The sequence below is a fragment of the Scardinius erythrophthalmus genome (genome assembly GCF_964197995.2).
Source record: "Scardinius erythrophthalmus genome assembly, chromosome: 15".
Taxonomy (NCBI): domain Eukaryota; kingdom Metazoa; phylum Chordata; class Actinopteri; order Cypriniformes; family Leuciscidae; genus Scardinius; species Scardinius erythrophthalmus.
Window position 1 is genome coordinate 18006099 of NC_138235.1, and position 27431 is coordinate 18033529.

The 27431-nt window shown below is 36.7% G+C and overlaps 3 protein-coding genes across 5 annotated transcripts; 1 reads left to right on the forward strand and 2 right to left on the reverse strand.

The window, feature by feature from the left end:
• Positions 1 to 10339: 10339 nt before the first annotated feature.
• Positions 10340 to 12788, reverse strand: ppp1r3da (protein phosphatase 1, regulatory subunit 3Da). Of its 2 annotated transcripts, none has more exons than XM_081386361.1 (2): positions 12699 to 12788; positions 10340 to 12282 (listed from the first exon to the last, which is right to left on the reverse strand). In XM_081386361.1, exon 2 carries the CDS (start codon positions 12225 to 12227, stop codon positions 11322 to 11324), a length of 906 nt encoding a protein of 301 aa, XP_081242487.1. In that variant the 5' UTR covers positions 12228 to 12282; positions 12699 to 12788; the 3' UTR covers positions 10340 to 11321. The 2 variants fall into 2 exon arrangements, with proteins under 2 accessions (XP_081242487.1, XP_081242486.1); XM_081386360.1 differs by lacking the exon at positions 12699 to 12788 and adding an exon at positions 12560 to 12694.
• Positions 12789 to 13635: 847 nt separating this feature from the next.
• fam217ba (family with sequence similarity 217 member Ba) lies at positions 13636 to 20478 on the forward strand. 2 transcript variants are annotated; one of them, XM_081386321.1, is made up of 5 exons: positions 13636 to 13778; positions 13916 to 14108; positions 14205 to 14310; positions 14401 to 14465; positions 17253 to 20478. In XM_081386321.1, the coding sequence occupies exons 2-5, from the start codon at positions 14002 to 14004 to the stop codon at positions 18601 to 18603; spliced, it is 1629 nt and encodes a 542-aa protein (XP_081242447.1). In that variant the 5' UTR covers positions 13636 to 13778; positions 13916 to 14001; the 3' UTR covers positions 18604 to 20478. The 2 variants fall into 2 exon arrangements, with proteins under 2 accessions (XP_081242447.1, XP_081242448.1); XM_081386322.1 differs by having other exon boundaries at positions 13693 to 13778; positions 14020 to 14108; positions 17253 to 18735.
• Positions 20479 to 20741: 263 nt separating this feature from the next.
• ttll9 (tubulin tyrosine ligase-like family, member 9) lies at positions 20742 to 26638 on the reverse strand (the record flags this gene model as incomplete). The annotated part of the gene is made up of 14 exons (XM_081385928.1): positions 20742 to 20812; positions 21597 to 21718; positions 21819 to 21932; positions 22036 to 22232; positions 22314 to 22372; positions 22485 to 22572; positions 23451 to 23491; positions 23795 to 23885; positions 23986 to 24054; positions 24127 to 24312; positions 24433 to 24544; positions 24636 to 24728; positions 25446 to 25495; positions 26624 to 26638. The coding sequence occupies 14 exons, from the start codon at positions 26636 to 26638 to the stop codon at positions 20742 to 20744; spliced, it is 1308 nt and encodes a 435-aa protein (XP_081242054.1).
• Between the last annotated feature and the right edge of the window lie 793 nt (positions 26639 to 27431).

The window sequence follows — 27431 nt, forward strand, 5'->3', positions numbered from 1 at the left end:
TGATTTAAAAATTTTACGACGTGTTTTGTGTTAGAAAGCAATATGCGAAGGGGCGGATCATCTCATTAATATGAAAGCTTTCCACACCTGAGAAAGACAAAGAACCTCCCTAATGGCCCTATTAGGAGCTTATCAGGGCCCATCATTCTGACCAACCTTGCACAAAGAATGAGGAGATTTAAAAAAGAATGGCTTTTAAAATTGTTTGGATTTATTTACAACACAACATAATCCAAAGATACACAACAAAAAAGCACTTATTGAAGAAAGAGACCTTTGTGCCATTCCTAAAAACATTGTACATACCTTTCATTTTCTAAGGTGTTTGATTTTCACTTTACCATGTTCATGTACAGAGACATGTACTGTGAATGTTGAAGTCAGCAGGACTCAGTGGCATCTAGGCCCTGAAAAAAAAAAAGAAAAAAAAAAAGTGAACATACTGATATCAAGAGAAAGGCCTGCACGATTTTGGGAATACATTTTAGATTTTTCTTGTTAAAATTGCTTTTTAAAATTCACAGAATACACACACTCACACAAATGTTTCCAACAATATATTATATAATGAACACCAGTTTTGTTGTGCCTTGTAGGTATAGGCTATGCGCAGTGCTGCATAAAATAATAACAATATAGCAGCCTATATATATTTTCAAAAAGATTTCAGTAACAACTAAGCTAGAGAAAAATATATTGATTATCATGTTACTTCAAATGTTTCCATTCGTTATGATGATATGAAATGAGATAATAGTAAAAACATGAAGCCGTTTGGAGCGTTTTGCTTTTCCAAAATATGATACATTCAAACGCGATCGCGATCAAAAATATGATACATTAAAACGCGATCGCGATCAAAAATATGATACATTCAAACGCGATCGCGCTCAAATATAAAACATTATGGTTAGGCCTACCGTATACATATCTACGTTTGAGCAGATATCCACAAACACAGTAACAGTAAACACGGGTCTAAATATTATAATATTCACCATATATCTAGCAACAGTTCAACTGCAATGTGAAATTTATGCAACAATAGCAAACTAATATGTAAGAATTTCTTACCTTATCTTTCTTGTCTTCAAATATCGTTCTTCTTCTTCTGATGTAAATCCAATCTAAGCTCAGGCACGTCTTTCAAACTCGACGAAAAGTGAAGTGAAGTGTTTTGTTGTTGAGGTAATGAAGGCGATCGCGTTCCATGTGGAGATTTGCATGTGAATCTCTTTTGCTCGTGTGGGCGTGGTAAATTAAAAAATAATTAGGAAGCGTTTGAGAAGCTGGACATCTTGTTGGTTTTATACAAATTACTTAAACAGAGAATGTTTGTTTTCGTTTTGAATCCGATCATTTAAAAGTACACACTTAAATGTTTATAAAGGTGTATGGCTCATAAATGTGTGACAAGTATTCGCTGAGTTTTGTTTCAGTTTATAGACGTGCTCAAGAAAAAAAAGTTCACCGCGACGGAGAGGCAGAACGCACACCTTGTTTATTTTCTTTATTTTACAAAAGCACAATGTTTTGATTTGATTGGAAGTGGACACATACAAAAGTAGAAATGCCACAGATTCTTTTTTTATATTTCTTTTTTCTGTATGACCATAAATGACGGAGAAATTTAAGTTTATAGTGCTACAATGTGGAGAAAATGCAGCAAAACGCGCCGGCGCGTTTGTCGACCTCAGAGGGTTAACTGCATTTTGCTGATTAACTTTAATAAAGGTTGATCTATAGTTACATAGTTATACATTAGAATACAATTTCTGTACCTGAAAATCTCCTGTTTTAACCTACATGAAAAACCTGAAAAGCAGTTTATTTCATTTATATGTTTGTTCTGTTGTGTTTGTTTGTGCTATTGCTCGTAATTTGATATTATTTTTTAATTTTTATTACTTACTGTTTAAACTAGCAGCTTTTGGTGTCATAACCTTATTTATTATGGTTACATGTATCAAAAATAACGAAAACAAAACTATGCTTATTTTTATAGGCCCATTTTCTTTTCTTTTACTTTTAAAATGTTTTGTTATGGGGCCATTTTAACCACTGCTCCGACCGGGCCAGTAGAAAAAATCCTTAGCGTTGAGCCCTGTGTTTTACAGTAGAATTTAGCTTCATCTCAATGTTATAATACTACTAACACTAATAATAATAACAATTATTAAAACTTTATTTTTTTAAGGAATAATCACAATTTTTCTTCCACGTTTTAATTTTAAAGGTGCTCTAAGCCAGGGCTTCCCAAACTTTTCCATTCCAGGACCCACCTAGACAAGAATCTCAAGACCCACCAAAATATAAAATAATTTTTAAAGCATGAATTTGGGGTGGGAGCCGGTTTTTTTTTTTTCTTGTTATAGTATGAATGACAAGTTTAATTGCAATACAAACTTTTGGCACATTATCAAAAATTGAGAGCCTAACAGCCTAATGTCTGTTGAAATAATATTATTTATTTATATTATAATATTCATTAAGCGGTTCTGTACGCATTATTAACAAGAAGAAACTCGTTTACTCCAATCACTGCTCTGCATTCTACATGAGATTGCATCACACCGGATAATTCAAATGTCACGAAAGGCTGATTCAGGTCTCCGCTGCGTTTCCCAAAAGCATCGGGAGCTAAGCTGATCGTAGAGAACATAAGTGGCAACGGTTTTATGATCTACTTAGGCATACGATGCTTTTGGGAAACGCAGCGCCTTTCGTGACATGTGAATTATCCTGTGTAATGCGATCTCATAGCGATTTCTATTTAACGTTGGTACATCGTGCAAAATGTTTGTGTGTGTCATTCATGAAACGTAAATTTAGCTGCAGCCAATAGTGACTGCGCGACCCACCTCTTCCCAATCTGCGACCCACAGTTTGAAAACCCCTGCTCTAAGCGATGTCACACGTTTTTTAGGCCAAAACATTTTTTGTCACATACAGCAAACATCTCCTCACTATCCTCTAGCTGCCTGTCCCCTGAACACACTGTAAAAAAAACGCGGTTTCTATAGACACCCCAGGCTCCACAAACGGCAAGAAAAACAAACTGGGCTAACCTGCACCACGAAAAATAACAAACTGTTCCAGCCAATCACCGACAAGAAGGATTTGGGGGTGGGGTTTGGGGGGTTAGTGCGCGGATGAGGAGGAGGGAGGGTCTAGCTTGCCTCCGTTTTGTTTGACAATACTTTGAACGTCAACAAGAAGTGACGTCACCCAACATCACTTAGAGCACCTTTAACAGTAAAGCTCTGTGGTGCAGCACTTTGCTTGACAACAAAAGTTTAATGTTTTATGCCTTATTTGATTGCCAGAAATTTTTAAATGCACAACACAGAATTTCTGGGGGAAAGAATAATAGAATTGATTCTTAAATAATTGACTTTCAAAAAATAATTAAACCATTAAAATGGAATCCAGAAAACTAATTCAATTCAAAGGTCTCACAAAACATCATTATGCTCAATAAAAGCTCTACAGGCATCCTAAAATGGACAATTCAAATGTTTATTTTGTGAGCATCTTGTCTTACCTGTTGGGGGACATTGTTTGTATCTGGTGTTAGATGTGCAAGAAACTGGCAGGGAATGCCATGCCTCACTGATGATACACTTGCCTCTACACGCAGAGAGGGGGACACTTGACTTTCAGGAACAAACACCTGTTAGTTTAACACAGACAGTCAGAGGTAAATTCTTGTTAAAAAAAGATAAAAGCAATGTCACAATTGACCTTAGGAAGAAGATGTTTTAAAGCATCTTTTAACATTTACTCACCTGTGAACTTTCCTGTGAACTTAGATTGATGTGAACAGGTGTTTTCGCAATAGAGGTCTTTCTAACAGACGTCTGACATAAAGCAAAAGGGGACACATAAATGTTGATGTGCTGTGTTAAAGTTGCATTAAAGAAGTCATTACACATTTAATACAAGCGTTTCATTCCCCTTAGCAGATTTAATCAGACGTTAAGGCTGTACAGCTTCTCCTGCTCAAAGGCTATCAAGTAAATGATGCGATCCTAATAACCACATAAAAACACAAATTTAATCAATGCATTAATCAATCAATCAACCAACATGTCAATCCATTCATTTAGTTTTGGACTAATCATTCTGCTGTAAAGTTAAAAAAACACACTGTGTATAAGATTGAAAAACTGAAGATTATCTCATTGATATTGTTAGATTGGGGTTTGCACTGAATAGAATAAATATTCTGATTAGATCTGATTCTTGACATTTATATATCTTAAAAGTTGTCCTTTCATGTACAGGCTGGTCCATCAGTGATCTTTTAAAGTAACATCAGCCACATCACTCACCCTGTTTTTAGCTTGACCATAAACATTCTCAGTGGCTCGCAGGATGTCTAGAGAAGAGCTGAATTTGATGCAGACTCTGGAGCCCTCTAAGCTGTCGATGTTGACAGGCTCAGTCAGAACCAGATGGAGAGTCTTTCTGCCGCCCTCCTCTGTGAAGTCAATTATAGACAGATGTGTCGTTCATATACAGCTTAGAACAAATACTTAGAAAGATTGATATGGATCCAGAACTATTGTTTTTGTGGGTGTCGAGATCATTTGCTGAAGATCTTTTTAAAGAGACAATGTTGATTGTACTACCTTCTACTGTGTAACTGTGGACCTCATTTTCAGCAATACACAGAGTGTTCCACTGGCCATCCTGACAGGAGGGAGATACATCTAATGTTCACACATTTATTCATTTATTCCAAGAAAACAACAGCTGTTAAAGATTAAATTTAAGCACACAGAAGCGCATTTCAGACTGAATTGATTCCTTTTTCGCATCTCTTTGCACTTGAACCGACACACAAAATACCCGTCTCGGCAAGTATTCTCATAAACACAGTCGGTTATGTCTTAAGTGATAGGTCTTAAAGTTACAACAGCCTATAAATAACTGCTGCTGTCTGTGTCACTAATGCTAATCAAACAACAAAACACAGCTTTAACAAAGATTAATCCATATTTAATTTATGCAGTGAACACTACAGTGTTATTTTACATTCAGCCTAATTATAACATTTCTGTACCTGAAGGCCACTGTTAGACCTTACTTTATTTGTAACTTTATTATATTGTATTTATCTATGCATGTAATTAATGCATTTGTTCTTATTCTAAAATTGAAACCCTGAGTTTTGTCTGATCCGTTGCACCACTAATACATTTACATTTATTCATTTAGCTGACGCTTTTATCCAAAGCGACTTACAATTGCTATATATGTCAGAGGTCGCACGCCTCTGGAGCAACTAGGGGTTAAGTGTCTTGCTCAGGGACACATTGGTGTCTCACAGTGGATTCGAACCCGGGTCTCTCACACCAAAGGCACGTGTCTTATCCATTGTGCCACAACACCCCCTAATAAAGAGACATCCACTCCTGCATTGCGTGTTCATGCATTTGGGGGCGAAGCTATGTAGGGAGCGGTGTGTTTGTTTGGGTTGATTTCAAATATCAAATCGAAATCGCAGAAATCGCTTACTGCACCTACATACTATAATTATTTTCCAAGGTCAAATGTAAGATTGAGAGACTACAGAGTCATTACCTGGGCATCCTTATCAGTCACACAGAAGTAAAAAGAGATGCTTTGACTTCCAAGGTTAAAGTCAATCCAGAACGCTTCAAGATTCCCATCCTCTGGCATGAGCAGCTGTAATTATAATACAGATATTTACATGTATGTATTTCCATACTCATTTCTATTGGCTTTGTCCCATACTAAATATGAAAACTAACCTCATGTTTGTCTAAAAATGCCTGCAGGCAAGGGTAGGAGTACACACTGTGAGAAGATAAACATGTTATACAATCTGTAAAAAAGAGAAAGCTGTAAAGAGAAAGCTGTCAAAAGACATTAAGTAAGTACCTTCTCCCATCTCCTTGCATGCCATTCACCATATTTAGAAACTTCCTGCAGTCCTGTCACAAAGACACATACAAAAAACATACTACAAAATTCTATGCAACCAAAAAAAAAAAAAATCTGTTAATATCAGGCCATATTTACAGTCTCAAACTCAGAATCCTTCATCTTCTTGAATGCAGAGGAGACAAAAGTCATGGTAAACCAGGAGTCAGCTAGTTCATTCCTCTGAGCTGGTGAAGTCATTCTGCAGAGGGCCTCCATTAAAGACACCTGCAGGTCATAATCTAAACAGCAGCAGAAATGTAGCTAAAATCAGTCATAGTATGAGTGCTTTTGAATTTGTGTTTAATTATAATTCTATAATCGCACTTTCTGAACTAATCTGCCCAAGTATTCACTACAATGGATTTTTGCACTAACCTCCACCTCTTAGGATTCGACTGGCCACGTCATTTCTGATTAAAAACAGAACAGACTAAAGATTTAAAATACAAGCATAGTTGTACCCCTACAGGTACTTTCCTGAATAAATGTGTGTCTACAGGAGCAAAATGGGAACTTTTATTTGTATGGTTAAGTGCTCAAGAATCCTTCAAGAAACAGGAGAGTGATAATGCATCATCATCCAACATACATCATACATGAGGCCTCTTGAGATGACAAGATCTTCCTCTTCTTTTTCAGCTCCATGGGAATCTTTGCCAGAATAGCATTGAGTTTCCTTGCTGCCTGTCATTAAGAGTAAATAATAATCCTTCATACATTCCCTCCTGTAATTCAGTCTTAAAAGTCTGGGTAAACACAGCTCAAGTGACATGTCATGACTGGAGGTCTTGAAAGAGTTTTTGTCATTTGGTCGAAACGATTACTTTCATGCATATTAGTGGTGACTGAAGCTAAGCTGTATTGAATCTCTTACCTCTTTCTGGATCATGATGTTTATTTGGGCATCGGAGGCCAGTTTGCCAATGTGACTAAGCAGAGCTTCTGTAACTTCACATGTACCTGAGGAAATACACAGATTTAAATTAATGCACTATACAACCTACTCTGTTTTTGTCTTTTTTTCTCTCCAAAATACTGAAAATCTGGAACAAAACACTCACCTTCTTTACAACTTTCATGAACAACCTACAGAGGTGAAATAAAAAAATCACAGATCAGACTAGTGCATTACAGTAAGTGTATTTGTGTGTACACGTGTCTGTGTACAAATTGTGCCACACACATCCTGATAAGTGAAGTCAAAACATTCTGATTGCTCCCTGGTGATTGGCTGCAGTACAGATCATAAACCCCGCCCTCTCCATGTAGTTGAATGGGATGCGAGTGAAAAACTTCATCAAATATGTTCTTTTGCACTCTTTTGTTCTTGTACTCTTTTCCTAGCAATTACATCTGCTAAGTCATATTGAAACAAAAAATGTTGACATTTGTGATTGCTTTCAATAGGTATGTTTACATGCAGATTTTTTAATCAATCCGACCTGATTTCAAATCCAAAGTCCTGTTTACAGTACAAACCCTATATGTTGCAATCCGATTCACGTATTTGTTTATATATGCATTACAGTAAATGCATTATGAACAAAATTTCAGCACATGCCCAGTCGTTTAGAACTGTAAAAAGTCACAATGACAATATCGTCCATGATTATAATTGTAATTTCGCCTTAATGACATCTCTAAAAAGAAAGCTGACATTTGTCAGAATAGCTTTTTTACCAAATATTTAGTAAACATTCAGTCTTCTCCACTGACCAGTTCGTAAGATATAGCCTAAATAAACAATAATTTAAGTGCATTATGGTACTGCACATGTGTGCAAGGTATTTTCGAATGTGATTAAGCTCAATCGGAATGACTGAGGTGTTCGCATGAAGGCTTTTCTATCCAATTAAGCCATCAATCTGATTACTAACAGAATATTAGGTGCATGTAAACATAACTATTTAAATGCATTTCCTTTTATCCCAAAAATGTGCCGTTACAAACCATCAGTGCATCAAAGAAGTCCTCAGCCAGCTTTATCAATGTCTCATTTCTTGATGACCCTGCCTCCACCCACAGCTTTCTGGCCTTCTCGAACCACTGGACCATGTAAACATATACATTTTAAGCCATGAATATATTATTCTTTCACCAAAATAGACATACAGAGAGAACAGAAACATTGATTTTACACTTATCTTTTTAACAAATCCCTGGGCGACGATGACAGATATTCCACCACCTCCTGGAAACACCAGCATCTCACCATATTTGTGTAAAACGGTAAGAACCAGACAAGCATGGTCCACATTTCCAAGATCCATTTCCTGCAAGAAGACACAATAGAGTGCATTAGTGCCTAGCCACTTTATCAGTGGCGTTGGTTCCGCAAGTAGCCTATTTTTCCCATAGGGATTCTGAAAAAAGTCTTTGTTAAAGGGTTATAAGCGATGAAACAAATCAGGTATCAGGTATGAATCAAATTACAAATATTTATTTCAAGCAAAGAAGTTTTTGAAAATCTGACAAAAAGACCAAAAAGGTACAAGAATGTGTACTTAAAGGCTTTAGTGAGTACGGGGGACGAGGGCTTACTTATTTATTTAATCATTTATTTAATTGTTTACTTCGTTTTATTAGTGCGAGAAACTGGAATCTTTTTCTATCATTTTGCAAGCCTAGCGGGCTAGGTTGGTGATGAAGAAAAATGTCACTTCACATTGAAATATTTCACCCAAAGGCGAGCCCATGGATATCACACATGCAATACAAACATTGCACAAGAGTTATGCCGGTGAAGGAGTCTCAAACCACAGTCAATTATTCCCTAAAGTGAAAGTGAAATCAAAAACTGTCCGAGCTTTTGCCATCTGACTCTGTACAGTGCATTAATTCTCTACCTCGGTGCTAATAAAGGTATATCAAATCTTAATTTATTTGCTTGTTATACATTTCTCTTTCTCTTCTTATATTAATGAAAAAAAATTAAAGAATCAATATTTCAACAAAAAAATAAAAAAAATTGCAATGCAAATGCAATATTTAACACACATAACTTACCCTGTTGAACAGCTTATCCAGCTTGGTCATGAATTGTCTGGAACATTTCAAAGAGGTTTCCTCCTTGCTTTCATTTTGCAGAAATTTTTCTAGGGCCTGAAAATTATTGTGTTTGAAAGCCTCATCCACCAGTTTCTCCACCTAAGTAATAAATTATAAGGTGAACTTTGTGGTATTGTGCATAAAATGAATAAAAATCATCACATATAATTACAGGAGACAAAGGAATTACAGAGGTGAGAGGTTACATCCATTTTCCAAGAAATAAAAGCGTGAAGTAAAACAGCTCTTTTGGGTTTGTTTCTCACCTGATGGTCCTGCAAAGGTGCCATGATTCACAGACGATGACCTGTTTTAAATGTTGAAGATATTAAATATGATCTTAGACGCACGCAATTCAAAGAAAATACAATTCCAGGAAAGATGAGAACTCATCTGTCTTCTAAATGTCAGTCTTTCTAATTCTCGAAATTACATTAACTACAAAAGTCACCAAACTGCGTGCTTTGGCTTTGTTTAGTTTAGGATGCGATATTTTAATCAAATTAAGTTGTTAGCGGACTTTTAGTCAGTTAATGACTCATCTATAGCATAGGCAGCGAATGACTGTGGCAAAAACAGCAAAATAACACACATAACAGTAAAGATTATTGCTGTAGGCAATAAATTTGTCTAATTATTTGATGGAGTAACGTTAAATTGTAATTTAACTAGTTTAGCCTGTTGGCTAGTGTTCAGATTACGTTAACGTTACCTCAGATTATGACTGACGCTTCAACGAACTTCAGGAGGAACTTTCACATCTATTACCAAATAATGTAAAGTTAACGCTGATCGTTCGAGACGAAAATTTTCAATTGTCACTCTAAATTGTTTGTAAAAGAAAGATATCTTTCGTGTTTGTCGGTTGTATGAAGCCGTTGTGTTTTGATAACGCGGGAAAGTAAAATGACGAGCACGCGCGGCCACATAAACAGACGCTGGCAAAAAAAAAAAAAAAAAAAAGTTGTTCTTTGGAGTCGGATCTTTTCAATGAATCGATGTTTCTCGATTTTTCATTAAAGTAAATTACTTTTAAAAACCTAACCATATAACCTATTTAGTTTTAATTCATTTTTAGTACATTAAAATAATACAAATTATTTTATGTTTTGTTATCTTATCCGAACAAACGAACCGACTAAACTATTTAAAATGGTGTCTTAATCAAATTTAAACTAAATACTATGGTATTTAGCACATTTTAGGTTTGAAACTTTTCTTATAAACATTTTTTTTTTAAATAAATATGAGTAGGTTTAAAGCTGTTGAGATAATTGAAAAACTTTTGTCCATCAATTTATATATTTTCAAATATCAGGGTGGCACAACTGCAAACATGGCTCTTTTATTATGAATTGACAAGGTTATAACAGTAAAGATGATAATGCATTATCCAGAGGAGCTCTACTGATCTTGTGGCGGAGTGAAAAGTAGATCTCTCACAGATTCTGGTAAAACTGCTAATTTCAAGTATGTGGGTAGGTTGGTACACTTTCAATGTCAGGTGGTACAACTACAGTATATACAAACAATTATTTCATTTGGTTGTATCGACTAAAATAAAACGTCACAAAAATGAATTTAAACACTTTGAAATGTTAACAACTGAAACTTGTTTAGCACATTTTTCATGACTCAAAAATATGCATTACATCAGTTTTTAAAAGATTGTTAAAAAAACACCTTTTTTTAAGATTTATTTGTCAATGACCCAAATGTCAATTATTGTAAATTAGTTTGTTTTTATGAACTGAATGTTGGTGGCAGCAACAAACTGAAGTTACAATAATAATTAAAAAAAAAAACATACTTAAAAGCACAATATTGTGTCTAAATATGGCTTTATTGGAAGTTAAAGGACAACGTGATAAGAGAATCACTGAATATTTTTAACCAGTTCTTTAAAACAAGTGGTATTCCCCATCTCCACTGAACACATCCTTATAATTTATTCCATCAACATCTGTGTTTACAACATACACAAGTAGGCAAATGTACCACATAGTGACAATAAAATCCTTACACAAACAAGTGCAAATCTGAAATGTAAAAAAATATACATAGTAAAGGCACTTTTTGAATCTATATTGCATTATAAAGTCATCATACAGTAATACTCTCAGTGCTACAGTCCAGTTAAACAGTTCTTAGTTAAAAATCTCATATTTCAACATATTATTCACAAAGGAAATGTGCTATGGCAAGACCTCCAGAAGCTCAGCTATGTATATCACAAGGTGAAAATGCTGGTGGTTGCAAGTAAAATGAAAAAGTGAAAACAGTGCTCTAAAAAAAGTTCCATCTAACTTTCAGTGTCCTCAGATAAAGTGTATCATGCTGTCTTCACATTCCTTCGGCACAGGCAGGTTGTAACTCTGACAGGTTAATTTGTAATTCTGCCCACCATTGTTATCCCAAAACTGAGTCCCCATTACTTTATAACAGACCGCAAACTCCAGCACAGCCCCAGGGTGAAGGATAAATGGAGGAACGGGAAGATGAAATCGAAACGCGTCACAGCAGGGCCCATTTGAAATAGATTTGCTTGCAACCCAGTAAGCCTTGGTTTCTGAGCAACTCTTCCAGTTTGTAAAGGAATAGCGAACACTCACTTCCTTCTCAAACGCCAAATTCACAACTTGAACGATCCCTATAATGCCAGGCTCATAGCACAAAACCCGCTCTAGACATACTTGCTGAGAACACAGACGATCCGTGAAGTTTGAGCATTCGCCTGGCTGGACAGAGAACATGGGTTTCAAATATGGTAGGGATATCTCCATCCTCTTACTCGAGGCCAGCTCAGAATTCATTAACAGTCGGAAGAGAACATGCTCTGGGACAAATGGGTCCTCGCCGCTTTTGAAAACCTTGACATTTTCCAGTTCCAATCCCAAAGAGTCCACAAACCGGACGCTGGCTCTGCGACTAAGCTTCCTTCTCTCTGATGGAGATGGAAGGGACTGAGTCCGCCTCTGGATGATGGATTTGGTTGGGGGTTCACATGATAGGCTGCGGCCTACAGTTTGCCTTGGAGTCGTTCTCGGGCTAGGTGGACGGATTTTAACTGGCCTCCTCCCACTGTCTGTTTTTGAGTGGGACATGCCCTGGGAAATCGGTGTGGAACTTTGTTTTGAGCAACCTGATACAGTGGTAGAAAATAGGTCAGCATTCATCTCTTCGAGGGGTGTGTCTTTATGGCAATATCCCAAAGACCAGGCCATGTTTATTAGAAATAGTTCCCTTCCAGTGCACCTTGCACAGAGGACTTAGAGAGACCTGAAAATGAGAAATATTCTAGGTTATATATAATACTTGTTAAATATTCGAGTAAGTTCAAAGAAGCACGTCTGGCATAATACTGTGCAGCTATGAAAACATGGTAGGCTTGCTTACTATAGTTGCTTTAATCTCAGCTCACTTTTATCCAAGATACATTTAATATCTTTTAAAATGGTACAGTGTCAGTGCAAACGTATATAGTCAATGACTTTGGTTCTGTATAAAAATTCAAGCAAAAGAAGAAGTTCAAATTCGTGGTTTCATATTGTCTCACCAGTAAAATCCGACGTGTTTGGGTTACGACGCATCTGAAGATACTCCGACGCTATTTTGATAAACCAAGCGTTCATATTGTGGAGGAGCTTTACACAAACTTTGTGCAAAGGTGAAGTGTACTACGTGTTTTCACTCACATACGATGATGCATTTCATGCAAACTGCGCAAAGCTGGTAGGGGTGTGACGTGAAATGCAGGGGGCGTGGCAACTGCGTCAGCTGTACTCGGGAAATGCTGTGGGTCTCAGGGTTGCCATGTCCGCCGATTATAACCTGCTTTTGGCTTTTTAAAGTCCCCATGAATCAAAATTGAAGCTTTTTGGATTTTAGTATGAATATGTTAATAATATTGTTATCTACTGTTAGCTACTGTGCTCCAAAACAATGACACATTTTATATTTAGTAGACATAAATAGGCTAGGTAAACGCGGTGAATGAGAGACTACATTAAATATATATTTGTGTGTTCCCATTTGCTCAAATAGCAAAAGAAAAACTCCACACCACAGTAGTTTTTTTTTTTTTTTTTAATTTGATGCAAAGGTAATATAATAATAAATATAGTGTTAAAAATGTACATACATTTAAAAATGAAATGAAATTATGAAACACTTTGCAGGATTTATGATGCTGATGACGTTAAACGCGTCATCACAAGGGTCCATTAAAGACGGAATGATAAATACCACAATATTCCATTAAAAAAAAAAATCAATTTGGATTTCATATTGAATTTGAGGTATGTTTTTGATGTATTTAGACCCAGTCAGAAATAAACAGGGCTCACTATACTTTTTATTATTTTTTGCGAGTAGTTTTTTTCTTTTCTTTTTTTTTTTTTTCAGATCAGGATGTTTACCGTTGATCTGGCAACACTGCTGGTCATTTTAATAAAACGGTGATTCTTGCGAATTTACACAACCACAAAAGCATGCCTCTTGATACATGCACCTACGTGTATTTTTTTTTTTTTTTTTTTGCCGTGTTTTATGAGTAACCGTAACAGGCAGCGGTGAAATTATCCCGCTCCTCCTATTTCAGTTATAAACTTCAATTCCCATCATGCTAGTCGTAGGATCACGACGACAACGATGCTTGAACATACAAAGCAGCAGGTAAACAAGTCTGATCGAGCTGTAGTGATGCACAGTAACGGCGATTTCAACGCGTTTCGCTCAATGAAAGATGATGAGAATTTTATAAACAAGATGCAAAGGTGATTATTGCCCTGTTCAAAATTAGTTTGTTCGACCCAGTTTAATAGATTGGTCTAATTCTTGGCAAACTGGAAAATATAAGCTGTGACGCTGTTATTTCGCTTCATATCTGCAATGATGCTCTTCTGTCGCACAGAGCGTGTATGCGCTCACAAATGGGCCATTTTGGGGCACAGCTGAGAGCTTGGAAACTGCGACTGTTCACTTCATAGTGTTGATGCGATGGGTCCCATCCTGCAGGAACGAACTGCGTCTGCGACACTGAAGAAGGTGCCAGACAAGGAGAAGGTTAGAATGAAAAATGCAGAAAACACTGGGATTGTTGCCAGGTCAGTTTGATTAGAGCAATTTATTAAAATCAAACAAACAGAAATAAATATATATATATATATATATTTCACTAAGAATATGTGCTTTATTTGCAGCAATAATAAGAGAGGAGGATACGTCAACCAGAATAAGAAACCTCTCAAAAAAACTGTGTCCTTGCATCCAGGCCAGGAGAAGGATCCTCTGCCTAAAGCCGAAATTGTAAGTTACACATTATGCAACATTAAGATTCATCAAACGTATTTATTTCTGTTTGCAGCATTTTGAATATGTTTTCATGATTTCCCCCAGGTCCAAAATGGCATTAAACCAAAGAAAGCTAAGAGTCCAACTGGCAGCACTTGCAAGTTGCGTGGGTGAGTTTACTTAGCATATGGAATTTATTATATAGATAACAATGAAGAGTATTAAAATGAAGCAAATGGATATTTCACTTCAGAATGCTCTGATTAACTGATCAGGATCAAGTGCTGTGCTATAAATATTAGGGCTGAGTATTGACACAGATTTCACAAATCAATTCGATTTAATTTCAATCTCTGTGTAATTTGACTTGATAATGATTAATTTGGTTCTATATCAGGTTAAAAAAAAAATTGTAAGATAAAAACTAAACCATGTAGGAAACTGAGTGGTACATTACTATACTATTAAAGGTTCAAATTAACAACAGAGTCCAAACTATTAAATTCAATTGCTATTTTATTTTTAGGTATAATAAGCAACACACTGATACAAACACAGTTGTTTACAAACACACACCCTTAAAGGTGCATTGTGTAATATTTTGGAGGATCTGCTGACAGAAATGCAATATCATATACATAACTATGTTTTCAGTGGTGTATAAAGACCTTACATAATGAACCGTTATGTTTTTATTGCCTCAAAACGAGCCTTTCTATCTACATACACCGCGGCTCCCCTTACACTGAAATAGCCATTTTGCGCCATTTGCGTTTCTACTGTAGCCCTAAACGGACAAACTACTACATAGCGCGTTTCGTCACTATGTTGTTCTTCTTACAAAGAAGCTAGCTAAAGTCAGTGAATAAAACACTGACACAATAATGAACAAGAAACAATAATATTCGCAATAACATATCGTTTTACTGAATAATTAAGTTTTTTTTTCTTTTTCTTCTAAATATCGATAAAAAACTATTGCGAAATGACGGCGTTTCCATTGATTAACCGATGTTTTGCGACTAAAACGTCATTTTTCCTCTCGCGATAAGTCATTCCAAAAATCATGGCAACGGACGTTGGTAGGTTTATATATATATCACAGCCACGTACATACCAGACTAGACATTATTATTATTATTAATGGAAGGAAACGTAGGCGTGTTATTCAAGCATTGATGGCAAGGAAAGACCCTTACTGTGAGCTGTATATGAGGTGTTTCTGGGTTTTTCTCACTCATTTCTGCTCTGAGGTCTTGATTGTGGCATTTCTTTGAGGTTTAGAATCCAGTATTCCTGTCATTCTTTTGTGAATTTAATAAAGAACTCTGTCTCATATTCTGTCCAAACGCACCGCGCCTTCTAAGTCAGGTGACCTGTAAATGCGCAAAAACTTTTTCCATTGCAGTTTTGCGAAATATTCCTTTTTCGAATTGCCTGAAAAACCACCTCATGCGAGCGTAAAAACTTTTTTGCGATAAATGGGAGTTTTTGCGAAATTGACGTGTTTCCATTGGGCGTATTTTCAATTCGCAATTTCAATTTGCACAATTTGAAGGGTAATGGAAACGCGGCTTCAGACGACGACATCTTTTCCTGTCGGCCAGCGTAACTTCTGTTGGTTGCAATTTGTAACCTCACCACTAGATGCCGCTAAAAATCACACACTGCACCTTTAAATGATGTTTCTACTGAAATATAACCATTTAAACTGTGGCTGTCATAACTTGTTTTCCTGACAGATTTATTTAAACATGCATTAAATAAGACATCTCTAACAAGTTAAGTAAACATATTATGAACATGTAATATAGTGCTTATATTTACTAAAATGTGCCTCTCTAGAGTAATTTTTTGTAGATCATTGAATGGCTTTCCTGAGGTAAACGTAAAATTATGTGATATATTGTTTACAAGCTGTTTTTAACATCTTTTGGCAGTTTAAACACTCACTGAGAGATTTTACTGAAAGTTGTACCTTTTCTTTCAACATACTTTCTAATGTTCACTCATTTTTATTTGGTGTTATAACAAGTAGTAAAGAGGAAGCGATGATAAGCAAAATTACTTTTAAAGGTAATGCATTACAATATTGTGTTACTCCCTAAAAAAGTAACTAATTCTGTTACTTAGTTACTTTTTATGGAAAGTAATGCTTTGCGTTTCTTTTCGTGTTACTTTTTCTAACCTGTGTTTGCTTGTTTGTTTTACAAATGAAGGTCAGCAGCAAAGACATTGTTTAATAAAGTGAGATTAAATACATAAAGTACATCATTTAAAATAATTATTGCAGGTTTGCGTAATATTCTGAGTTTGCATTTGACTGTTTTTATTCATTTTGTGGAATACTGAATCTTTTTGTGCAAAGGAGATAATATGTAGAGTAAATGCCTGCTCACATTTAGTCTGGCACTACAATCAATAACCATCATGTTTACACTTGCTCCCGATTTCTCTCAACATACAGACAGGAGAGCTGTCAGTAAATAAATGGGAAAACAAAACAATCTAACTTGATTACTTATATGAGCAAGTAACTATTTTGAAAAAGTAACTAAAAACGATATTTTGTTGTAAATTTAAAAGAAATGCATTACTTTACTAGTTACATGAAAAAAAGTAATCTGATTACGTAACTCATTTTTCTTGTAATGCGTTACCTCCACCTCTGATGATAAGTTCACGTGCCACTTGAGTACATAAACAGTATTTTTTTTTTTTTTTTTTTTATGAATTGATAGGATTGGAATATCAACAATAACATATCACCAAGCTTATTGTATGGGAGGCACACTACAGATAATGAAATTTGATTCATGCATCATCGGAAAACAGTACAGACTAAAAGATCATTCTTGGGGATTTAAGAATCATCATTTCATTGAAGTACAAAAATCAATATTGTCAACCCAGCCCTAATAAATTAATAAAATATCTCACTTGAACTATTTCTGTAGCACACAGGGAGAATCAGACATGAGGCCTTCACGTCCCAAACTGTCATGTCCTGAGCGTGGACAGGAAAGGCAGAAAATTCAGCTGGAGCCTCAGTGCTGTAGAGAGATGGAACTGAGCCACGTGGCCTTGGAGAAGAGCCGTCGTGCTCTCTCGCTACCCTTGGCTCCTCAGCCAGTGCTGCAGCATTTCACCCTGAAGAATCACGTCCCTGATCTGGAGTCACTCCGCCTTTTGGAGCACCAGGAGGACGACACGGACAGCGCCAGTGACCTGTCTGACTCCGAGAGGCTCCCAGTGCTCCCTTCTCCCTGCACTCCTCCTCAGCTTAACCTCCGAGCAGAGGTGATCACCTCCATGGACCTGCATCCCCACATCCCTGGACCCAGGTCATTGGAGGACGATGATGTCAGCTACAGCTACCCAGACTTCCTGCCACCTCCATTCAATACCTGGAGCCTGAGGCAGCTCGCCATCTTCCTCAACACGGAGGGTAAGAGGGCTCCCCGGCCAAAACCCGTAGGGCAGCTAGAGAAGTATCTGGAGCGCCTCCTCCAGCTGGAGTGGCACCAGATACAAACCATTCAGGCTGAGAGTGGGCAGCACGTCGTGCCCATCATCCGAACAAAAGCTCAGGCCACCAGTGTCCTAGCAAACAGCAACCGGACCAGGCCTCACACTGCTCCTCCGACACGCCTCAGCTCTCCGAAAAGCTTTCGGCAGGGTCAGCGGGGCTTCTTTTCTTCAATGAGCAGCCCATCATCCACCCAGCTTTCTCGCCTAGTTTGCCCTCACTGCCATATCCGTTACCCACTCTGCAACGGCACATGCTCATCGTATGCCTACCAGCGCCATTCCCGCCTCAGTCCCCTTTTAGAACGCAAAGCTCCTCCGGCCAACTCCCAAAAGAGAAGCAGCAGTGAAAGCCGGGCCTCCACCTCCGAAAACCGCACCACATCGAAAAACCAGCACCTGGTCAGTCCTCAAGCAGCAAAGGCTCAGCAGAACCACATGCAGGCCGTGGGGAACGTGCGCAGGGCATCTCATGAACTTAACTCGAATGTCAAATCACATTCTTTGGTCAAGAAAGGAAAGACTGTGAGGTCAAATGAGGCAGAGAAACAGAAAGATCCACCTGGAGCGAAATGTGAAGGGGTTGATAGGCGAGTTCCTGCCGCTATAAAGCGGGAAGGTGGTGGTCCAGGGAAAAAAATAGTTAAGGATTGTCCAAGAACAGGTGAAGCACGATTAAGATCTGGCACTAAAAGAATGGTCGCCGACAGCTGCGATGCAAAAGTGCCATCAGCTACCAAGACTAATGGCAAAGTGAAAAATGCTCAGTACGCCAAATAGTTAGTGCTGCTTTCACGCCTATTTTAAGTTACCTCAAAAACATTTCCATTTTGCATATTGTGAAGACGAGCTAATTAAACAATTCTAATATCACGGCAGTTAAAAGTAGTTATATGTAGAAAGGATAAAGGTGCGGTCAGATTAGCAAAATTTGGTGGGAAAAAGGTCCATTGTCTATTGGCAGTAGTGTTGGCAACAGTACCGACAATTTCCTGACAAAAAAATTCCTGACAATTTACTCACCCCGATGCCATCCAAATAGTTAGTGTCTTTCTTTCTTCAGTGGAAAAGAAATTAAGTTTTTTGAGGAAAACATTTCAGGATTTTTCTCCACACAATGGACTTCAATGGCAACCAAGATTTTGAAGTCCAAATCAATAATATATTATTATTATTATTTAAAAAAAATTCCAACCTATCCAACGTGATGACGTAACACGTGGCGCGTCGCAGACCAGCACAAGACGAACAATTGTGGTTAAAAAGTATAGAAAATATAATTTTTTTTTATTTTATTTTTTTATGACACGGATAAGACCCTATTCCTCAGCTGTGATCATGCAGAGCCCTTTGAAGCACTTCAGAGCCCTTTGAAACTGCATTGATTTGGACTTCAACATCTTGGTTGCCATTGAAGTCCATTGTGTGGAGAAAAATCCTGAGATTTTTTCCTCAAAAAACTTTTTCCCACTGAAGAAAGAAAGACATGAACATCTTGGATGGCTTTGGGGTGAGTAAATTGTCAGGACATTTTCATTTTGAGGTGAACTAATCCTTTAAACACCTCTGATTGGCCATTGTGTTGCTTTCTGCTTTCTGTTGGTCAATGATAACTTGAACCCGTTTGGCCTCAGGTGAAATCGCATGGATTTCTGTTGAAACGGTAAATGTGACCGCACCCTTAATAATGTATCCTTCTCTTTAGAAATCATGCCTTTTCATCATTTTAGTATATTTCAATGTGCATTCCTTCAAGATATATTTATTTTATCTGCTTAAGTACATAAAAGCAGGTTATCTTTGCTTACTGTACGCACAAATCCTCTATAAAATGAAGTTAACGTAGTTAAATCCAGTGTGCATGTACAGTACATATCTCTTATTTGAGGGAGGTACGACTAAGAATGTCAGTGTGTGGCATTTTGTGTAGTGAGCACTACTGGTCAAAGAATGTATATTTTTGAGATGAATAATGAATGTTTTGTAACGACTGTATTTTTGTAAAGTGCTATTTACAGGGACTTCTTTTCTTGTTATTTATTAAATGTATGTTTATTATAATGGTTTGAAATTTTAGTTAAATAAGAATGTTTTGTGTAATGCATTATTTATCTTTGAATGTTTTGGAAGACATTAGCCTTTCAGTGAGTTAGATGTAGTTGAATTGTGATGTTAGGATTGATGATGGTGGTTTTGTGGTGCAGTTTGTGTTGATGGAGACGGAACTATTAAGATAATAAGGTCAAGGTTATCTATGTTTGTTTACTTCTTGAGAACTTTTCAGGTGATTACATTGAACTTCATGTTCTCTAAATATAGCATGTTTTGTTTATTTTTTTAAGGAACAATGATGGTAGTGGTTTTGTAGTTTTATATGTGTAATGCATATGACTTGAAAGTTGGTACAGGTTGAGGCCATACAGTACGTAGTACCACATTTCCATACTTGATGTACTGTATGTAGCACCATTTCATTTTTGATGTTATGTACTGTAAAGTTCCCTTATCAGGCAAAAAAAAAAAAAAACACATACACAAAAATCTACTTTTGTCCTATCATTGTCAGATTGTGCTTTTATTTTGCTGAAACTTGTTGGTAGAGTTGAATGCAGCTATTTTTAGAGATACAAAATAAACCATTTTCATTACATCATCAGAGCCTCTGTCTACAGTATTTATTTGAATGCAGAGATTGATACCGTCATTGAAATTTCATTAAACTCATTATAAAACGGTAAACAATGACAGACCATGTAATTTTCAGCAAGTAAATGAAAATGTTCAGTGGCTTTGCCATCTGGGTATTTAAATGCTCATATTTACACTCATCTGAATCCTTAGGTGAATCTTATAAGCATTGTAGGTATTTGTGGGATGTCATGCATAATTTGTCACACTGATTAGATGTCATCTGCATGTCATGTTCTCTTCTGTCCTGGGAAAGGCTTTAGAAGCTGTTGAAGCTGTTTCTGGCGATCATTCACACAGCCTGTAAAAACAAAATGAGCAAAAAGCATTTGTACTTATTGCAGGAGACATTAGTAAATGCTGTATGTGATGTGATGCTTTCCACAAATAGGCGTTTCATTATTTGTTTAAACAATAAAGATGCAAATCCCATGTTCATAAGAGAGAAAACGTAGATGTTTAACAGCATATAGCATGAAGAGTAGTAGTAATATGTTATTTGCAACCCTGTTACCAATGACATCTTTTTAAACAACATTTAAACAACATTAATATTTTGTTGACAATGACAAAATCACACAGGGGTTAAAACGGTACCAGATTTTGGTCAAATAAAGCTCATTTAATAGAATTCCTGAGCTCCTGAAAAAAAAAAAAAAATTAACAAAATGTCTGCATTTATTTCCCGTCATGTCATTACAAACCTGAACACAAAAGAACATATGTTGGTAACCAAACAGTTTTGGTGATCATCGACTTCCATTGTATATACAAAATATGTTCCACAGAAGAATACAGTCATACAGTTTTGGAACAACCTGAAGGTGAGACAATGATGACAGAATTTCATTTTTGGTGCAACTAATGCTTTGACCAACCACTTATTGGAGACTTTAAAGCGCTATTTGATACCCTATTTTTAGAAAGTATCATGCATGCATTGTTAATGAATATACTTCTTGTTGAACTGGATGTAATTCACAAATGCCTAAGAGTGTGTCTAAAAAGCTCAACTATGGACAGAAACAGGCTCATTGAGTGCACTATAGGCCAAGATCTCCAATTAGGTAGTAAAAGACACTAACCAAGGTGTGTATTTGCCACGAGGCAAGAGCAACCCATGGCCTCTAGACCGACATCGGTGTAGACAGGTCCATCGTTCCACATTAGGTCAAATCCGCCAACCCTCTTCTCCTTGCCTGTCAGACTAAGCATAATAGAATGTTTTGGACAACAATGTCAACATAGACAATCCTCCACTCTCTTCCATGTAATTTTATGTCAGTTTGTAAAATGTCAAATCGTACCGGCCCTCCATGTCTACAATGTGCAAGGTGTCCTCCAGCAGTCTGTATTTCAGCTCATAGTCCTCCTGACTGCTGGCTGTGAGGGAGGGTGAAGCGTTCACTTCGATCAGCCACCTGCATGATGGCAAACTGCTGTCATTTTTACACTTTTACAAGGTATTCCTACATTCATACAGTTCTGATAAGCAACATGAAGTCCAAAATAAAGCATTCTCACGGCTTTAAATCCTGGTCCAGTAGTATGTCATATCCGTACAACTCAAAACAGTGTTTGTCATTGATGATGGTCTTCTGAACACTAAGCAAGCTGCGAATAAATATGTTGTCAATTTCTTTAAACAGAGTCTGCACTGTCTCGAAACCATGCTTAGCAGTCAGATAACAGCGCAGCTGTTGCATCTGCCACTTACAACCCTAGGAGAGAGTAAAAGTCAGCGATTACTGCTTTTTAATAAAGTATATTTTAATGAACATAATAGTGTACTTTCAACATACCTTCTCAGGATCATAATCAGGAGCAGTTTTTTGCACTGCAACATTGGTGAGATGAACGTCTGTGTACATCAAGGTTAAAGGTGATAAACAAGCGAATTCCATGTCTGTTTATGTACGATGGGGCGTAAAATTCAAATAGATTGTAGTTCAGAAATATATAGCAAAGGATACACTGATCATCTATGCTGCTGAGAGAGAACCTGGTGTTGGAAAATCGAGCAAAACCATCACGATACAGCCAGGCCTTCAATGGAATATACTGCCAAAAACAAAATTGCATTCATTATATTGCCTGTCTTGTTTTAAAAATGCAACATTCATTTGTGTGTCAACAGTGATGTAAAGTCAAAAAAAAAAAAAAAAAAAAAAAGTCCAGCTATGTCATAATTAATTACGTAATCACTAAATGACAACCAGGACATCGTACTTGGAGCTATTCACATCCTTATAGTTATATAGTTTATATGGCAACACTGGAATGCCCAAAATGAATCTGTATAGGCTAATTTAAGTAAATAACAATCAAAAACAATACAAGAAGTAACAATTTATGTTATAATAATGCATTAATTATGCATTTGCAAACTTATAGCCTAGATTTTTAATGGGACATCAGGTACGCTGGAAAACAAATAAATAAATTTGGTGTAGAAACTCAGCTTTTTACAAGTCGGAATCTCATAATTGCGGTAATTTCAACATGGCGTGAATGCACCTTAAAAAGATAGTTTTCATTTACTCACCCTCAAGTTGTTCCAAACCTGTATGAATTTCTTTTAGCATAAAATATAAGATATTTTTAAGAATATGGTTAACCAAACAGTTAATGAGCCCCATTGACTTCCATAGTATGGGGGAAGTCAATGGGGTCCATCAACTGTGTGGTTACAGACATTCTTTTGTGTTCAACAGAAGAAAGAAATTCATACAGGTTTGGAACAACTTGAGGGTGAGTAAATGATGACAGAATTTACATTTTTTGGTGAACTATCTCTTAAATTTCATGCGCAATTGCAAAAATAATGCATTTTTTAAACATGTTTCTCACTGCAGCGGAAGAAAGTACTTTATCAACGAAAAATTAGCACTGTGCATATTTATGAAATAAAAATTGCAATTAAAAAAACGCTCACTTACTGATGTTACGAGCACATAGACTCTCAAGTCAAATTTTCTCCCTGGTGGTAGAGGTAAAAATACATTCAGCAATTATAATAATAAAGGTTCAAATAAATCAAATAAAGACAATAAAGTACTGAAGCAAAGGGCCAATTCACACTGCACTGACAGATACCGAGTCACCAGATTACAGTACGACATTCCATGTCTCAATAAGCATGGATTCAACGATCAATCTGTGAAAACAAGCTCTGACAGAGGACAACAGGGTAACAGACTGATCCGACAAAACCTGACGAAGTGTCATCTGTCTGCATCTGTCGGTGCAGTGTGAATTGGCCTTAAAAATGTATTAGACGTACCAGCTATGAGGTAGGGATTCTCAATGTAGCGCTGAGCGACATAGCTCTCAACTTGAGCCTCATCTCTCTGTTCTTCAGAGCGGTTCCCATCCTAAAACCAACAGCAGCACTGTTACACAACACTAATGAAAGAATTTACATGTTTGGGAAAATGTAAGATTTAAGATTCGGTGCTGTCAAATGTGTATTACCTTCCTCCAATCTATGATATCTTTGAGTTTCCGAAAGAGAAATATTCCTTTCCCTTGCGATCGTGCCACCTGTGATGGGAAGTTATTGTAACAACCTGTTGATGATCAGTTTGGTAGTATCGTACTGCTACAAACACTCACAGGCTTCATGATCCAGGTGCTCCCCGGGCTTCTCTTAAACTCTTCCACAAATATGTGATACTCACTGGGCAGCTCAAACGTCCGTGGGAAAAAGTCACATTTGGCTGCCTCTAAACGCCCAGCCTCCCGCTCTAAATTTTTTCTATACCTCTTCAGGTTTTTTACCATCAGGTTCTTACGAGTCAGCTAAAGAAAAAAATATAAATAAATCATGATTATTGTCTGTTCACCTTCATTCGATTGTAATATACACAATATTCTGCAGGTCAGTCAATGTATTATACAATGTAATTTCATAATACTGACCTCGTAGTGGTTGCGAAAGTGACATATCCGCACGTGTTCCTCCATGTACGAGTGATCGAAGTTCTCTCTCAGCCATCCAACATCACACCAGTTAAAGTCCCAATCGCCTTCTCTGTATGGGGAGACATTGATGCATGGTGCAAAGATGATACTGTGCATACCGTAGGGTTCGAAAACACACACAGTAAAAGCCCAGCACTTACTCTTTCACCTCTACCCAGCCTGGTCTCTGGTTTAGGACATCCTGAATGGTGTTGGTCAGGCCACATCTGTACCGTATACAACTCCTTACCTCCCTGAAAATGAACCACATTGGATTGTTCAACTACCTTGTATTCATACACATGTACATACACAGACAACAGTTTGAACTTCAGAGAAAATATAAAAAATGCAGTTTGTACAAGCATCTCCACTAAAAGATTAGGCTAAGTAAGTTTTTTTTTTTTTTTTTTAAAGCCTCTTATGCTCATCAAGATTGCATTTATTTAGTCCAAAATACAGTAACATTGTCAAATTTTATTACAATTTAAAATAAATGTTATCTGTTTGAAAATGTTTTAAAATGTAATTTATTAAAGGGAAAGGTCACCCAAAATGATGACAGATTTTTATGCAAAGCTGAATTTTTGTCTTCAGTCTTCAGAGTCACGTGATACAGAAATCAGTCTAATGTGCTGATTTGATGCACAATAAATATTTCTTATTATTGTCAATGTTGAAATCAGTTCTGGTTTCTGTGCTGATTCATATTTTTGTTGAAGCCCTGATACATTTTTAGGATTCTTTGAACGGCATTTGTTTGCAATGTAAATCTTTTGTAACATTATAAATGTATTTGCTGCCACTTTTGATCAATTTAACGTGTCCTTGCTGAATAAAAGTATAATTTTCTTTAAAAAAATAAAATCGCACTGAACTCAAACCGTAGAGCGGTGGTGTAAAGTATGCCTATCTAGACATTTAAATGAATTAATGTCATTGTATTAGAAAGCAAAAGCTAACAGACTTACCCTTCCTTTTTCCTCTGGGAACTGTAGGCACCTTTATGTCCAGCTGTCTGCTGTTTAAAGTAAGTTTTTATTTTACAGCAAACCTTATTAGAGCTGGAGCGTGACACAGTTTTGTAATGCAGAGCTAATTTTAAAGAGAGTGTGCAGAAATGGTTCTTATGGAAGCTTGTTTCCGCCACAAAATAATAATTAAAAAAAGATAATTGCGACTTTTTATCTCACAATTGCGAGTTTACATCTCGCAATTCTGACTTTATTTCTCAGAATTGTGAGATATAAAGTCAGAATTGCGTGAAATAAAGTCGCAATTGCGTGTTTTAAAGTCACAATTGCGCGTTATAAAGTCAGAATTCTGAGATATAAAGTCAGAATTGCGAGATATAAAGTCGCAATTGCGTCTTATAAAGTCAGAATTCTGACTTTTTTTCTCGCAATTGCGACTTTATATCTCAGAATTCTGACTTTATATCTCAGAATTCTGACTTTATATCACGCAATTGGGAGATATAAAGTCAGAATTGCATGATATAAAGTCGCAATTGCGTGTTATAAAGTCAGAATTGTGAGATATAAACTATTCTGTAAAAAAAAAAAAAAAAGTCCGTCTTTCCCCCCCCCTTAGAATTGGACTTTATATCTCACAATTCCGAGAAAAGATGTCAGAATTGCGAGATATAAACTCGCAATTATGTGTTATAAAGTCAGAATTGCGTGATATAAAGTCAGAATTCTGAGATATAAAGTCAGAATTGCGTGATATAAAGTCGCAATTGCGAGAAAAAAAGTCAGAATTCTGACTTTATAAGACGCAATTGCGACTTTATATCTCGCAATTCTGACTTTATATCTCAGAATTCTGACTTTATATCACGCAATTCTGACTTTATATCTCAGAATTCTGACTTTATATATCGCAATTCTGACTTTATATCTCAGAATTCTGACTTTATATCACGCAATTCTGACTTTATATCTCGCAATTCTGACTTTATATCTCGCAATTCTGAGAAATAAAGTCAGAATTGCGAGATGTAAACTCGCAATTGTGAGATAAAAAGTCGCAATTATCTTTTAAAATGTTTTATTCAGTGGCGGAAACAAGCTTCCATAGGTTCTTGTATAGCACACAATTTCACGTGATTCATTATATATTTTTGTTTCAAACGTCACCGGCTTACCTTATTCTTGGACATGTCAGAAACTAACCATCTCATAACAGCGGAACCTTACCAGCGTGAGACTAGAACTGTAGTCTATGTGTTGCCATAGGAACCACCGCGGACCAATCGCCTCGCAGTATTCCGCAGTGACGTTCTGAGAGCGAAGGGGGGAATCACTCCTCAAGACATGTCGGCGCGTCCGCCATCTTGGAACGGTTTGCTTATCGTCACTCACAGATGCCACAACGTGGTGCAGCTTCTGGTTGTGAAATCACAGACAGAGATTTAAATTCCCGAAGAAATGGTTTAACCTTTTACATGTGAGAATGTGTTGGTTTGTGTTTTTATTTGTTTTATTTGTTACTTTTAATGTTTTTACTTTTACTATTGTAACTTGTAATGTTGTTAGCCTTTGTTGTATTGTGTTAGTTTAGCAAAATCATCTGTTGAAGTCGACTGCAGATATTCATACATTATCTGCAATCGACTATGAGTCTAACTACGGTTGCAAACCATAGACATATAAAATAAATAAATTATGATGTTGCAGGCTTTGATCGTTCCAATATGGCGGACTGCATATCCGTCAATGACGCATCTATACATTATAAATTGAACAACCCCCCCAACAACACTCTCACAAATATTACAGATCTTGGATTTGCTTTTGGAATAAGCAAGATAGGCTAAATTATGTTTGATTATCTCATGAAAGAATAATACATAGACGAGGAAGACAAATGAATGAAGTTAGAAATTAATTTTATGATGCTGGAAATATTTGCGCCTTGGTGTAAACATCATGAATGTACACTAGGGGGTAGCA